Source organism: Polypterus senegalus, chromosome 17 (assembly GCF_016835505.1).
Source record: "Polypterus senegalus isolate Bchr_013 chromosome 17, ASM1683550v1, whole genome shotgun sequence".
Classification (NCBI taxonomy): Eukaryota; Metazoa; Chordata; class Cladistia; order Polypteriformes; family Polypteridae; genus Polypterus; species Polypterus senegalus.
In genome coordinates, this window is record NC_053170.1 from 13,270,334 (window position 1) to 13,285,706 (window position 15,373).

At 35.9% G+C, this 15,373-nt stretch overlaps 1 protein-coding gene across 2 annotated transcripts in view; it reads right to left on the reverse strand.

The window, feature by feature from the left end:
• Window positions 1–12,572, reverse strand: part of igf2bp1 (insulin-like growth factor 2 mRNA binding protein 1) — a 172,101-nt gene extending 159,529 nt beyond the window's left edge. Inside the window, exons 1-2 of one of the 2 annotated variants that reach the window (XM_039739584.1) lie at window positions 11,867–12,572; window positions 10,448–10,508 (exon numbers count right to left, since the gene is read on the reverse strand). In XM_039739584.1, coding sequence (XP_039595518.1) covers window positions 10,448–10,508; window positions 11,867–12,041 — 236 coding nt within the window. In that variant the 5' untranslated portion in view covers window positions 12,042–12,572. The remainder of the gene's footprint in view (window positions 1–10,447; window positions 10,509–11,866) is intronic. The other variant, XM_039739583.1, reaches the window with a different exon arrangement.
• Between the last annotated feature and the right edge of the window lie 2,801 nt (window positions 12,573–15,373).

Consider the following 15,373-nt stretch of genomic DNA (forward strand, 5'->3'; position numbering starts at 1 on the left):
AAGACTTCCTTTACTGCATTTCGAATGTACATTGAAATTACAGCAGGGCTCTATTAAATCGATGAACTTTTTTTTATATATATATATATATATATATATATATATATATATATATATATATATATATATATATATATATATATTGTATCTCTGAAGTTTTTCACGTTCATTCTTTTCTTTTCAGTCACTCAGCGGATATTCACCTCATTTTTCCTTTTCACTTTCACACTAATGCAGGCTTCACTCATTCGCGTTATTTAAATAAAATGTACATCAGGAGTTAGAGGAGGGCGGCATCGACACTCCATTGTGTTTCTGATTTCACTACATACATATACAAATACATTTATCTATTTTAAGCCCCGATAATAATATACAAATACATTGTATAGATTTCATTATTTGTACTTTTATTTTTTCCCCTTTTCAAACACACTCTAATGCAGCCCTTCTCCAATTCAATTACTTCTAAATGGAGCAACAAAAAGGCTGCATCAGGCTATAAAGATACAATTTGTTATTTTTCACATTTTATTAGCTTTATTTATTTGTTTTTTTTTTTTTTTGCCATTTTTGTTTCATTTTTCTCCTCTTGAGATACAAAAGATACAAACTACTGCAAGACTTCATTTACTGTATATGTACTGTATATGTATAGTTTTCTTATTGTGTCTTTTATTTTTCTATTCTTTATTATGTAAAGCACTTTCAGCTACTGTGTGTATGAAAATGTGCTATAGAAATACATGTTGTTGTTGTTGTTATGAATGTATATCAGAAATTACAGAATGAACACTCCACAGTTTGTACACATTGACTCTCTTAAGTGTATTTACATATTTTTCCTCTATTTTTCATATTCATTTTCTTGTTTTCAGCCACTGTTCACCTGTTTCGTTTTTCCTTTTCACATACACAATAATTAAGGCTACACTCATTCATATTATTTATATAAAAATGCAGATCAGGAAGAGCTGCATCAACTGATGAAATCTCAACACTTTATTGCATTTCTAATTTGTAAGCATAATTATATATAACAGGGAATGTGTATTTTAAGTACAAATAATGAAATATGTTGTATATCTATAACACAGAGATATGTATTTTAAGTACAAGTAATGAAATCTATATATATAAATATATATAACGTAGAGATATGTATTTTAAGTACAAGGGATGAAATATGTCGTATATCATTATGAAATATGTCATAACATAGAGATATGTATTTTAAATACAAATAATGAAATATATATATATATATTTGCACCTTTATTTTTTTCCTTCACAGACGATACACTCTAATGTTTCCAAGTACTTCTAAACAAAGCTAGAAAAGTGCCGCATCAGATGATAAAGATACAAGTTAAATTTTCATTTCTTCCCAGTTAATTACATGTTTTTTATTTTATTTCTTATTTTGCCTTATTTATCCCCCCTTTTTCAGACAAACATTACTGCCGCCCTTTTCTCTTTCACGTTCAAACACAGTGAGGTTCACAAGAAGGTCCAACAGCTCAAAGTTTGTCTCTTTGGGTCTTGAGTCTTCTTTAAATTTTTTTTTTGTTGTCAAAATTCTTTTGCAACCCTCCCAACTTCTTTCCACACAGACACAAGTAATTTACATACACAGGGGGCAATATATGAAACAAAATTTTTTTTTCCAAGTCATATCATTCAGAAAACATTACTTAATCATTTGGATGATCTGCACAAACTGAACTTCCCAGAAGGGTGAAAGAAGTCAATAAATGAAACGATTTTGAAGAAATTCATACATTTTGTGCAAAACTGATTTCAAAATAATCCAGATGTCTTTTCACTCGGGGTAGCAGGTAGATAATCGAGAACAAGAGCTACAGTGGATGGGGATGCCAGCCCACCACAGAGCAAAGCCAGCCTCATGAATGTTGCTTTCCACGTCGTGCCACTTGCCTCTTCAGCTTGTGCACACACATCACCTACACAACAGTCTCTACTGCACAGAAGCCATTTCTGTTTCATTAAATCATCACTTGAACCTCAGAGACAATTCATGAGGGTTATGTGACAGCACATGTGGGTCAACAGCTTCCAGAAAGTCTGGCTTGTCACAAACACTTTAAAAGTTGACCACTGACTGCCATAAAGTCAATCTTGGCACACAAGTGCACATCAAGGCAAATGGCTGCCACACAGTGTCCCACGTGGAATTTATTTATTTTTTGAAACTCATCTTTAAGAGGTTCCCCACTTCCCTGACACACCTTCTCACACATGCACCCAGCACAATGACAGAGATACTGCAGTCCTACTTTAAAATGCCCCCATTCTGCAATTTAATACCAGTATCCGGAGGCAGTGGTGGGATAAGAATAGAAAGGTGAATTTCTCAGATCTGGCCAGATGGGAAGGAGGGTGGGGTTTGGGGGGTATGAGAGGGTTTGTTGTGTTAAGAAAAAGCTTAAAATGCAGGAGACGCCTTGCATGTCTCTTACAGCTCTACACGGCAGAGAGGTCTGGGAACTTTCTGCACTTGCACCGTATCTTACAGCCTTAAATAAGCCAATCCTCACTAGTTGAGCTTTAAACTTAAACTTTTAACCCTATTTCCATACTTGTGGGGGCAGTTGTGCTCTATACAGGAAGTGACATCACAGAGTATGTTTTCACAAAGGAAAAAAAAAAGGACGTTCATCTGCATATGGAGCAGCACCCCAGAATCATTGGCTCTCATAAACAGGCACATAAGCAAATGAGATTAATTGCTTAAAGCAAAGTGTTAAACTCTCTGTTTTTATTGGAGAGCAATTTATTTTAATTGTATTCGTTGTAAAAGTTTCAGAGACATGTAACCAAGGGAGACAGACTATGAGAACCAGTTTTGGCCAAAAAAAAAAAAAATATATAGATCTGATGCTTCTGGTACAATTTGAAGCCAGAATGCTTATATTATCTGGTGTGTCCTACAGAAATTCTGAGTTAATCATTTGACAGACAGTTCAAAACCGTGGTCAACAGGCCACACGCATCATCAAAAGGGCAGAAGCCAAAGAGAAAAACAAAACACCATCAACTCCCGAGTACAAAGTAATAGATACAGCAAAACAAGGGAAGCCACCTCCTTGTGAAACATGGGGACATCAACTAAACATTCAGCGTTTCCCTTTCAACTTATTGTGTAACAGCTAACTTGAGCTGTCATTCCAGAATAGTCCGCAAAAACTAGAACAAGAGAACACACAGCCAATTAGTTTCTTTTTTGGAGAGGACCAAAACAACTTCATAAGAAATCAGAGTACATTTTAGCTCTTTCTCTTCCATGTTCTCTGCACACACCTGAGTCAGTGGAAGAGAGCTGGGGAAACTGGAGCCACTTAGGGGTCCGAAGAAGCAGAGTGTGGGGTCTGAGTGGACTGTCAGTGTCGAAAACCACAAACTAAATACTCAGCTACGCAGACATATCACAAAGGCTAAAGGCATCGCTAAGATGACCTGCAGGATCAGCCGAGCGCAGTTCACAGGATTGTACCACACTGTACACGCGTCACGGTTTATAAGAATACCTACAAACACTTGTCTCCCAAGCATATAAAGTTAATAAAACCGTATAGTGTGTGCATTCACTACAAGCTGCTTTATTTAGTAACATCTATAGAATAAACTGTCCGTCTGTCAGTAGGCAATTCCACAAAGACAGGCACTCACACACATATTATATATACAGGGTTATTATGTACATATACTAGGGAAACGTGTGTATATATGGTCCTAAAATGAAACATTTTATTAACCTTTTTTTTTATTTCAGGAACATTTGAGGTCATAAGCTTTTAAGATGAAGATTCTAGTGCCATTAGTTCACAAGTAATCAAGAGACAGACAATTGCATTCTAGATATACAAATACATATTGCATATATTCTATATACACACACACACACACAAACTGAATAGATAGATAGATAGATAGATAGATAGATAGATAGATAGATAGATAGATACTTTAGTATAATTGGCAATATTAGATAGATAGATAGATACTTTAGTATAATTGGCAATATTAGATAGATAGATAGATAGATACTTTAGTATAGTTGGCAATATTAGATAGATAGATAGATAGATAGATAGATAGATAGATAGATAGATAGATAGATAGATAGGACACTATTTAAAAGAGAGACAGACAGATACACAGATAAGAGACTATGGGAAAGAGAGAGTGATGATGCAACAGCAAAAATTCCGTTCAGAACTGAGTTATGAAGAAAGTTAGGAAGTTGAACATTAGAAGCTATCATAAGTATTTTTTCATTTAAACACACATACACCTTTTTGCTGGACCCACTTATTTTAATACAGAGCTGCTATATTGATAGCACCTTATTTTTTCTTAGGAGGAATTTGCTTTTTTTTTTTTTTATACAAATGCTCAATAATTAAATATATTATGGCAATCAACAAACCCCTGACAAATGAACACCTGTTTGACTAAAATGAACAAAAACTAAAAAAAGGAAAAGCTTCTGACTTAGTGTGAGATAAAATGAGCAATTCCAGTCAATGTGAGACATTATTAAAGTACATTGCTGTTGGTATAAAGGAACTCCACACTCTGAAATATACAGGCACCAATGTGAACTTTCAAAGAGATGTCATACTCATATGATAGACATTATATAAAAGATAAATGCATACAAACATACCTACATACCTAGATATGAAAAACATGAGATAGACAGACATGAAAAGCTACTACAACAGAAAGATAGATAGATAGATAGATAGATAGATAGATAGATAGATAGATAGATAGATAGATAGATAGATAGATAGATAGATAGATAGATAGATAGATAGAAACATTCTTAATCCAATTCAGGGGGTTGCAGAGAGCAATACAGACATTAAATGCTCAAAAATGATCCACAAAATGGAACAGGTATACTCTTTATAATTGAGTCAAAATTAGAGTAAGAGCTTCACACTTCACATAGTTGCCTTTTACAAAGCTAACTAGCTACTTTTTTTTTTTTAAGAAAACAACCCCCCTTCATTCTGGAGACCCTCACCCATCATACCTCCTAGGTATACAGAAGCAACACTTCATGTCAGAGTCAAATCAATTAGGAGCAGACAATACAAATTAGAAACGCAGTCACTTTTCTGTACTCGATATGGATGTGTATTTATTAATTCACACCCCCAGTGTATGTGTGTGTGTGTATGTGTGCTCGTATATAAACACCACTACTGTAGATCAGTTACGAATATGAAAATCACAGCCGCTGCACTAAAGATTTTCTCTGCACACACACACGTGCTTTTCAATATTTGTGAAGACTTTTCTTTGATTTTCATCAAATTTTTAGATTTTTGACCGTCTTCCCAGACAATTCTTTTTAAATATTTACATGTTCTAAAAAAATAAAAGTTTTGCAGTTTAAATTCAACTTTCACACCAATGGGCTAAAAATTAAAAATTGCGGACTACGCTGTTGATTTTAACGAGTCTTCTTCTGTCTTTTGAAAAGATTTTTTTTGCCGTTGATAAAATGCATGTTTATACACGTAAGATTTTTTTTTTAAACAGGGTTATAATTTAGGTTACAGTTATAATTTAGATTTAAGGGGAATGTTTAAACGAATTGTTTAAGAACAGAGCAAGGTAAAATGATCTTCTAAATGGAGCCTCTGCTAAATAAAGATACAAACGCCACGTGTCTCAAAAGGCAGGAAGCAGCGAGCGCTATATACAACCACATTGTATGATCCAAACAAAATTTGAATATTTTTTATTTCTAATTTAAAAGATTTTTATTTTAATTGTGTATAATACAAATTGAAATTAATATAAGGTTGCCCCCGATGTGATTTTTTCTACATGTAGTACACATTTTGTCAATTGTGGATTGTTGTATCATGGCTCAGTGGTGTCGTAGACTTTTCTTTGTTAACGACGATTTTCACAGAAACAGGTAGACGATTTTCATTGTAAAATCGTCCTTAATGGTCGAGCACAACTTGCAGACCTGGATTTATTGAGATACGAAACAAAAATCAACTGGGGGATAAAATGGTGCACAATCACCCCTTGCGTAAACAGAATGGTGAAACATTTTGCTCTAACAAAAGATGAAATCCTTTCAGGGTCCACAATAAACTGATCATTTACCAGTTTGGAGAGTTATTAGCTCATATGGTCCCAAGCGGAAGAAGACAGAGAGAGAGAGAGAGAGAGAGATAGAGAGAGAGAGAGTGCGGCCTAGGGGGACAGTGTGAGGCACATGGAATAGTGAGGGGAGTGCGCTGCCAGTTTGCCCACCATTTTCAGTCGAGTGACGTGAGCGCGCAATTTGGGGTTTGAGGGAGGGAGGGAGCACGTGCTCGGGCACATTTGAACACTATGGGGGACTTGTGTAGCAAGCACTGGGCTTTTCTCAAGAATTTATTTTAGATTTTTGATGAAGATTTGTTCTTACACCATGGGTTTCAATTGCCTTATTTTTTTTCTCAGGCGTGTGTTATTTTAAACTTTTATTTTTAGTGTGTTATTTTGATTGCTTACGAGTCCACATTTCAAAGCCCTACAACAGTTTTCTGTAACATGAAAGCAATTCCAGCCTGCTATAATGATAAGCAGCATTTTCCAGACATCCAAACATTGTGTAACATGAACAGAATCCAGACAACAGAGACAGAATAAAAATCCATTATTAATAGAATTTGCTGGTGGTGTTGCGTTAACAGTTACGCTCAGAATTATTCCATATGAAATAAAAAATAAAAGCAAGAGGATTATACTGATGGAAGAACTGAAAACTTTTTAAAAAGCATTTATCAAGTGCCTCTTTAAAGTGTGTGCAGAGTGGACAGTGCGAGTGTTTTGAACAGATTTTTTTTTTTGGCCCCTTTAATCCACGACCCTGGTGCAGTCAACATGAAGAACCAGAATGAGCCTGTCTGCAGAAAGGCGCTCACAAGGCAGTGCAGGCAGGAAATGTGTGGCCCCAGTGTGCATTGACAATGCTGCTGCTGCTACTTTACAAACTCGATTTTGTTCAATTCGGCCACTCCACACGTGGCGGGAGCTAAAGCGAGCTCACGTAAACAAATCGTAAATTGCAAACGAATCCCTGAAGGGCAACGCCTAGCAGGCCCAGAGTCATATAGAATAAAGCTTCGGCGTCGACTCCACCACCTTCATTTTGTGATGGCGAGGAACAACACAACTGATTGGGAGCCACCATGGCAAACTTTTTTCATCAATTAAAAAAAAAATAATCATAAAATCACCCTAACAGTTTATTTGGAACTTTTAAGAATTCATAAATACAACATTTGTAAGCGTTGTACTAGTTATACATTTACATCTAAAAAAATATAAAGCAGTCCCTCAATTCGATTGTGTTGATCTTAGCTTAGCAAGTACAGTTCAAATTAGACGAAACACTTTCACATTTGTTTAAAGCAATCAACGGCCACAACTCAACCGCATGGACCAAAAATGAAGTTTCTTTCTTTATTTCTTTCTAATGCGAATTAACAAGACAATGAAAACGTCCAAGCAGGAAATCTCTTGATGACAAAAACACGTTTTCACTGAAGGAAAAAGTAAAACCCAATATGAGCCTTTCAAATGCAGAGTTGTAATCCAGCTCTTTAAACATGATGGTGTCTACAGCCCTCTACCCTGTGCATGTGCCTGTGTACTCCACACACACACACACACACACACACACACACACACACAATGTGCTAGTTAGGAACATTTGAAAGAATGACCTTCAGTTACTGATTACTCAATGCCTTACACATATCTAGGTGCCTTACTCCCTTGCTCGTGCGCGTGTAAATATGTATATAAACTTTTTATTTATAATCTCGTACTGCTCGTATATGCAACGAACGTCTATGGTGTTTTTCAAATGTTTGTGTCAACTTGTAGGATATTGAGATAACTTGCTGACTTTGAACATTTTCAAAATTATACGTCGCTACTGCACGTGTATGTATGCATATTGTGTAAGGGAGTTACTTGGGGGTGTATGTGCAACTCATAACTTGTTGGGTATGAACTGTTCCAAAATGCTTTATAAATTAACAATATATAATATGAGCTGTGTGTGCATATTTGGTATTTGCCTGATAATATGCAAATATTATTTGGCTGTGAAATTTTCAAAAATTATCATTGTATATTCATACTATATATGATATGTGCAAGGTATTTTGTTATATATATATATATATATATATATATATACACACACACACACACACACACACACACATATATATATATATATATACTGTATATATACATACATGTGAATTTCCCCTTGGGATTAATAAAGTATCTATCTACATATATACAGTACATTATATATGTATGTATGTATGTATGTATGTATATGTATGAATTAACTGTATATACACATATATCACTGGTAATGCATCTTTTCAAAAATGTTACATTATAAATTCATACTATACAAATATATACATATATAAATAAAATGTGTGTTTGTTTATAGCTTGTATGAATTTATTCAATACACACACATCTAATTGTTTATAGTTCATAATCAGGTCTATTAATATTTACTTTGATAAAAATATAAAGCATGAACACATATCCGATTAACTATAAGGCTTTTTATTCAATATTATTCAATACAATAGACCATTCAAATTTACTTACATGTGTACATACATTTAAAGCATCTATGCAGATCTTATTAACTATGAGGGTTTTTTTTAATGTTTCATTATAAATTCATACAGTATAATGAACCACTGATATTTGCTTACATTTGTATATAAATTTGAAGCATGTACACAAAACTTGTTACCTCTTAGGCTTTTAAAGTGATCCACTATAAAGTCATACTATACAAATATAGCATAATAAAAATGTAGGATTTTTCTTACATGTATATATAAATTTAAAGTGTGTACACATATCTTATTAACTATGAGGCTTTTAAAAAATGATCCATTATAAATTCAAGCTATGTATATATTTATATATATATATATATATACATAATGTGTGGTTGGTATTTGCTCACAAGCACATATGAACTAATAGGATATACACTTATCTTTTTGGCTATGAAGCTTTTCAAAAATTATTCTTTATAAAATCTTACTATATATATATATATATATATATATATATATATATATATATATATATGAATGAATTATGTACCTGTGAATTTATAACACACACACACTAGGAATTTTGTCAAAATAATCTTAAAGAATTTCCAGTTACTTCTATAGGTAGAGTGTGTATTTCTTTTGTTAAGGCATGTATATCCAATATATTCAGATAACTACTTGGTTATGAAACTTTTCACAAATTTTCCTTGATAAGTGCATACAATATGTATATATCATGTATGTGTCTGTTTTGCTTACAAATACATGTGGATTTATAATACAGTAAAAATGTTTATTTGCCATACAGCTTTTCCAAATAATCCTAAGGAATTTCCTGCTATGTGTGTATGTATAGTGCATATTACTTGTAATAATACACGAATATCCAATATATTCAGATAACTTTTTCAAAAATTCCCCTTGATAAAAGTGTTTGTGGTAGTTATTTGCTTGCATGTATGAGTGAAACTGCAATATATGGAGAAACCTGGTTGGCTATGAAGCTTTCCAGAGTGATCCTTTAGAACTTCACATAAAAGTATATGGTGTGTGTCTCTGTGTGTGTGTGAGTTATTCAGTTGAATGAAAACGTGCGCTGACTGTACGTTCACATGACTAGTTGATTATAAATCTTTTTCGTATTTGAAAATTGAGCTCTAGGTGATTTGTAAAAAAAAAAAAAAAAAAAAAAAAGGGGGATAATAAAGCAGGCTACTGAACCCCTTTAAAATTTAAATATGTCTACAAGTTTACCCATTAAATCAGTTTTCCAGTCAAACCACACATTTACAATATACTCTGTGAACGCTGGCAGCTAAAATTCAAATGAATGATCACACAAATATTCATTGATAACTTGAAAACAAGCTGTACATGACACGCACTTTGGAACTTTCAGAAAGCAAGACGAGCACACAGCAGCAAATCTCCACCTTCAGCTTCCTTCTCCTCAGTCCCATGCAGCATGTGGTGTCCCAGCAATAATTTCTCCCAACAGTGTGAGTTTCATTCACTTCCATTGAAAAGGGAGACACGAAGTAACTTCCTTGCACAAAACCCTCCAGCCACTCTATAAACTTTTAGAAACAAGCTAGCCCATATCGACCCACCACTGACCCTGGCCCTTTCAACGACCGCCACATTGCTCACTGGTCCCAAAGCAATTTTCTTTTTTTTTTTTCTTTTTTATTTTTCTTTCAAGTCGTCATGCAAATAAGCATTCAGAAATGTTATACAACATTCGACGATTCAATAATAAATTCATATATACATATATATATTAAAAAAAATACCTTTGCTTTTTAGGGACTGAGTGCTCCACCTCAATGCGTTTACCGTGCAGCTCCACTTTTCCTAAAAACAAAATTAAGCCGTGTTTTGATTCCTTGTAATTTGTATCGATCATCTTAACTTTTATATTAGAGTTCACAATATATAAAGAAAAAAAAAAAACATGAACAAAACGTTTTACAGAGTAATTTCACAAACAAATCCATTCTATAGAAGTTTATTTAAACCACCACATACATTCTCACAAAACATCATAACAAATTTGAAGCCATCTTTAATGAACGTATACAACATTATTTTGTAACACGTTACCCTGTTGTTTTCGTCTATTTAAAATGCCAAAAAAAAAGAGAAAAAGTTTCCTGCCCATTGAAAACCATTAAATGCCTCTCTGCAGAAAACCATCAAATCGATAATTTCTTTTTTTTTTTTTCTCCAACATGAAGCTCGGAGTTAACTTTCTTAGTAAACAAATTAAATTATGAAGTGGCCACGGCGATTAATACTTCAAAGCTTATTTGACTTTATTATCATATCAATTAGTGTAACGATGATAATAAATGAGGTTGTGTGCCTGATGTTTACGGTGCGGTGACCTGCTTGGACTGATCCTGCACCCGGGCGTTAGGAAAAGAGTTTTATCACTGGCAGCATGGCGATCTTCGCGCTTCTATACAACACATCACATGCTACGTGAAACGTGCAAAATACAGCCGAAATGTAAAGCGCAATTTCGATCCACATTTCTCCAAAACAGCGCTCAAGGTGCTGGGCGCCTCCTTCTTGAAAGTAGAGGACACCCCAAGAGCCCTGCTCGCCGCCCTTGGACCCGCTCAACGGGTATTTTTGTTCCGATGTAATTGAATTCTAATCTATAATGGCCCATTATTTGGCAAAGGGGGGAGGGGAGGGTGGAGCTGGAGGAGACTCGACCGTATAGCTCTGAATGTATAGAAAGCCAAAGCAGCAAGGGCGACGCCACTCTGGATGGGCGGCTTGGGGGGCCAAAAGCTTTTAGGAACTCGGTCCATTCCACCTCTCGTGGCTTCTCCGTGCATCCCCCGTTCCGAAATCGGCTTCACTTATTTTATGTTTTTATTGTTATTATTTTTTTTAAAGAAACTAGATTACGCCCCGTGAAAGTTGGTCTAATGTATAAAACAACAGCTTACTGACAGTACACTCCCATACATCCGCCTATGGCAGTTCGAGTGCTACATGTTTGACATTCATTCTACTTTCTAAAAAAAAAAGCAAGACAACGCGTCTTTTCTCTTATGATTTGTAAACAGCGTTCCAAAATGAACTCAGCATAAAGTAATTAGAGGATGGCTACTATATTGATTATTCCCATCAGCCACCCCCACCCCCAACACACACAACACATATGCAAAGGAAGATCCATGCATTAAACAGCTTACCAGAAAATGACTCGATGGCTTTCATTGCCCATTGGTCATCTGGACAATCGACAAACGCATAGCCAGTCTTTACCAAAAACTGTCCGGTGAATGGAATCTTGCAGTCCTGAAAGACTTTCTCTAAGTCCTCTGGTGTCACGTTTTCACTCAAATTTCCAATGTATAGCTTGTTCATGTTGGATAGTAAGATCGTCACCCCCCCCAGAAAAACCGAAACGGTTTAGAGGTGTTGAAGCAAATATTTTGACTCAGTCCAACAAACAGGTATTGCAAATAACAAATCAGAAAAAATGCAAGTGTCACAAAGCCGACAACTCAAACGAAAAGTTAAGCGGAACTGAAAATGTTCGAATCAATTGAATGGAAGGCGAAGAGTGGACGCTTCTGAGAAACTGAGCCACTGGGAAAAAAATAGTAAGACCTCCCTCTTGGAAAATTATTAAATGAAGAGTTTCGTCTCGGATCAAACTGAAGCCGGGGTAGTATGGCGGGATCAGAAAAAAAAAATGTTCCCTTCGCGTTGCCCCAAACCTCGTACAGTCGTACCCAACGCTGTCACAGGACCTTCTTGCAGCCGCTGGCACCGCCTCTAAATAAAATCGACCTGAAAAAAATTGAGTCAATTTTTTTGTTTGCAAAAAGGAAACCACGTGGTGTGAGAGAAACTGGAGGGCCGTCCCCTTTCACGAGCAGAAGAAGTGGGTGTCGATGAGAGTCTCTCACTGCTGATTGTAATGTGCAATGTGTGCTTAAGTGTGTGAGTGCGCGCGCCCGCTTCGCGCATGCCCGTCAGTGTGTGACTTAATCCACTCATATATAAACCAGAGCCGAGGTTTGTGTAGCAACCGTGTGGCCATCTGTTGGCTTCAAATGCAACGTTTTGGACTGAGAGGGAAGATGGGGGCTGGTGATGGGTTTGGAAGGAATGCGTTTGTGTTTTGGCGGGGGTGGGGTGAAAGGTTCTAATCAATACTCCCTGGGCGGCAGGAAAGGAGCCTTTGAATGACCAAAAAAAAAAAAAAAATTCTGACGCGCATGCCCCCGTCTCGCGATCTGCGCTCCTATCTGAATGATTTATTTATATATTTGAAAGAATGCAATAGGAGGGGATGCATTGAGGATATTTATCATTAAGCACGTGCTTCCATGTATGTACTGTATATGAACGCGGGTTACACGAGATTCTAATGGTATGCTGTGGATAGATTTTTAAAAAAGAGATCGATCTCGTGTAACTCCCCATCGCATGTGGGTGCATGTGCCTGGCAACGCGCTGGCGGAGCAGTATTTCTACCATCGCTCACTATTTGAACCACGGTTCGATCTCTAGAATGGAGGACTTCCGTGAAAAGTTTTCATGCTTTTTCGGAATTTCAGTGGCAAAGGCAAAAATGTGAGGCTGGGTGTGGGAGTTGACGGGTTATGTAATTTCTGGTGTTCCAGCCTGTCCTGCCTCGTACGCAAAGCGGCCTGGATAGGTCCCATCTCCAGACTAAAACAAAATGAATGGATAAATGGTGGCCTGTGTCATCTTTCTTTCTTTCTTTCTTTCTTTCTTTCTATTACTGTTTCCTTGTCATGTAGGTGTACATGCAGGCACAGTGGTGACTGGTGATGTTATGGGAATGCTTGGGGGGGATACACTGTATCTTTGATATCCCTAAATATTTGAGCGTGGGTGTCAGCTGAGGGGTACATAATCACCTTTTCAGAGATTATTTACATAATTCCAGCTGTTCCATTTTTGCACATTTTTAAATCCTGTGTCTGCATGAAAGTGAGACACGGCAGTGGAATTACACTACGCAAGGTTTCATTTTTCCAAAGACAGGACATATAAGAATTTTAAGGAGTGCGCTGTGGTGCTCTAAAGGCACTACTGTATATTGTGCAGTCTGATATGTGCTTGGACCCCGGGTGCTGGTTATTCTTAAAGAGGCACCCAACATTCCACAAAGAAACTCTTTTTCTACGGTTATAGGTAGATAGAAAGGTAGATCTTTATTCTCGTTGTCACTTTTACAAATAGGTGAAGGATGATATCATGTATTAGAACATTAATGAAACATTAAGCAGAAGAGATGTCCAACAGGAAGGACCACTCAGAGGATGATGGAGACAGAACTGTGTGAGCAGGTCTGAGGCCAAACTGGCAGCACTAGCATGAGTCCTTGTGCCAGACCAAAATATTGAGGGAGGTGTCTGAAAATACTGAGGGAGGGTATGATAGGATAAAATCTCAAAAAAACAAATAAGCAAAATTATACTTGAGAGCGTGGATTAAAAAAAAAACCAAAACTTTATCAGCTTATCATGCAACTCAAGGTGCTTTCCACAGATTAATCAACAAAAACAAAGATATACCACATAAAGTATCTATCTATCTATCTATCTATCTATCTATCTATCTATCTATCTATCTATCTATCTATCTATCTATCTATTTAGTATATAGTGCCTTTCCTATCTATCTATCTATCTATCTATTATATAGTGCCTTTCCTATCTATCTATCTATCTATCTATCTATCTATCTATCTATCTATCTATCTATCTATCTATCTATCTATCTATCTATCTACTTGGATTATTTTTATTAATTAATACTATGATTAGTTCTAATAAATGTAAATATACTAAATACAAAATCAACTTGTTATTGTTAAGCAACATGTAACCACTAAAGAGCCAAACAAACTTCACTCTTATCAGAAAAACATTTTCTAATTAAATTATTTATATATTTATACATTACAGTTCACAATAGAACAGCCAGATCCAAATTAATATATATATATATATGTATATACATATTAATGAATATATATAGTAGTATCTACATTCTACCTAGGCAATCCATTTAGTAGAAACAGTTTGATGTTGTTAAAGTTAATGAAAAGATACAAAACCAAACAGAACAGTCCATAGCAGTTTCCGTTGGTTTAGGATGTCGATGAAGTTCTTGATTCCTGAATGTGAATGTTTCACCAGCTGAAATGGAGGAGAGGAAAACAAAAAACTCCTATGATGGCCATAGGAGAAAAAATAAACCTCTGGAGGTCTACAAGTCACAAGACAGAAACGAGCAAATCAGATAGTAGGTCTCATGGTAATCAGTTAGTGCATCATGAAGGTCAGAATGACCGAGGCCAGCTGGTCACCCACCCTCCAGTGGCCACAGTTGATACGCTCGTCAATAAAGGTTTCCAAGTCCTCCTCATTTCTTCCAGTGCCCGAGGTGACTACAGAACAGAGCGCTTTGAGCAGGTGTGGTGGCACATAACGCCACCCCACAGGATGGAAGACAAAAAACAAAAAACAAAAAAAAAAAAGCAGTGGACAAATGCTGGGTACTTATTGACACAACAAGGAGCTAAATATATAATTCAGATCTCTATACATTATGATATAATTACTGGAAAGGCAGATTACAAAAGAGGGTTTATAGAAGTTTAGTGAAATGTTCCACAGATTTAGCCTACATTTTATAATACATTTTATTTACTA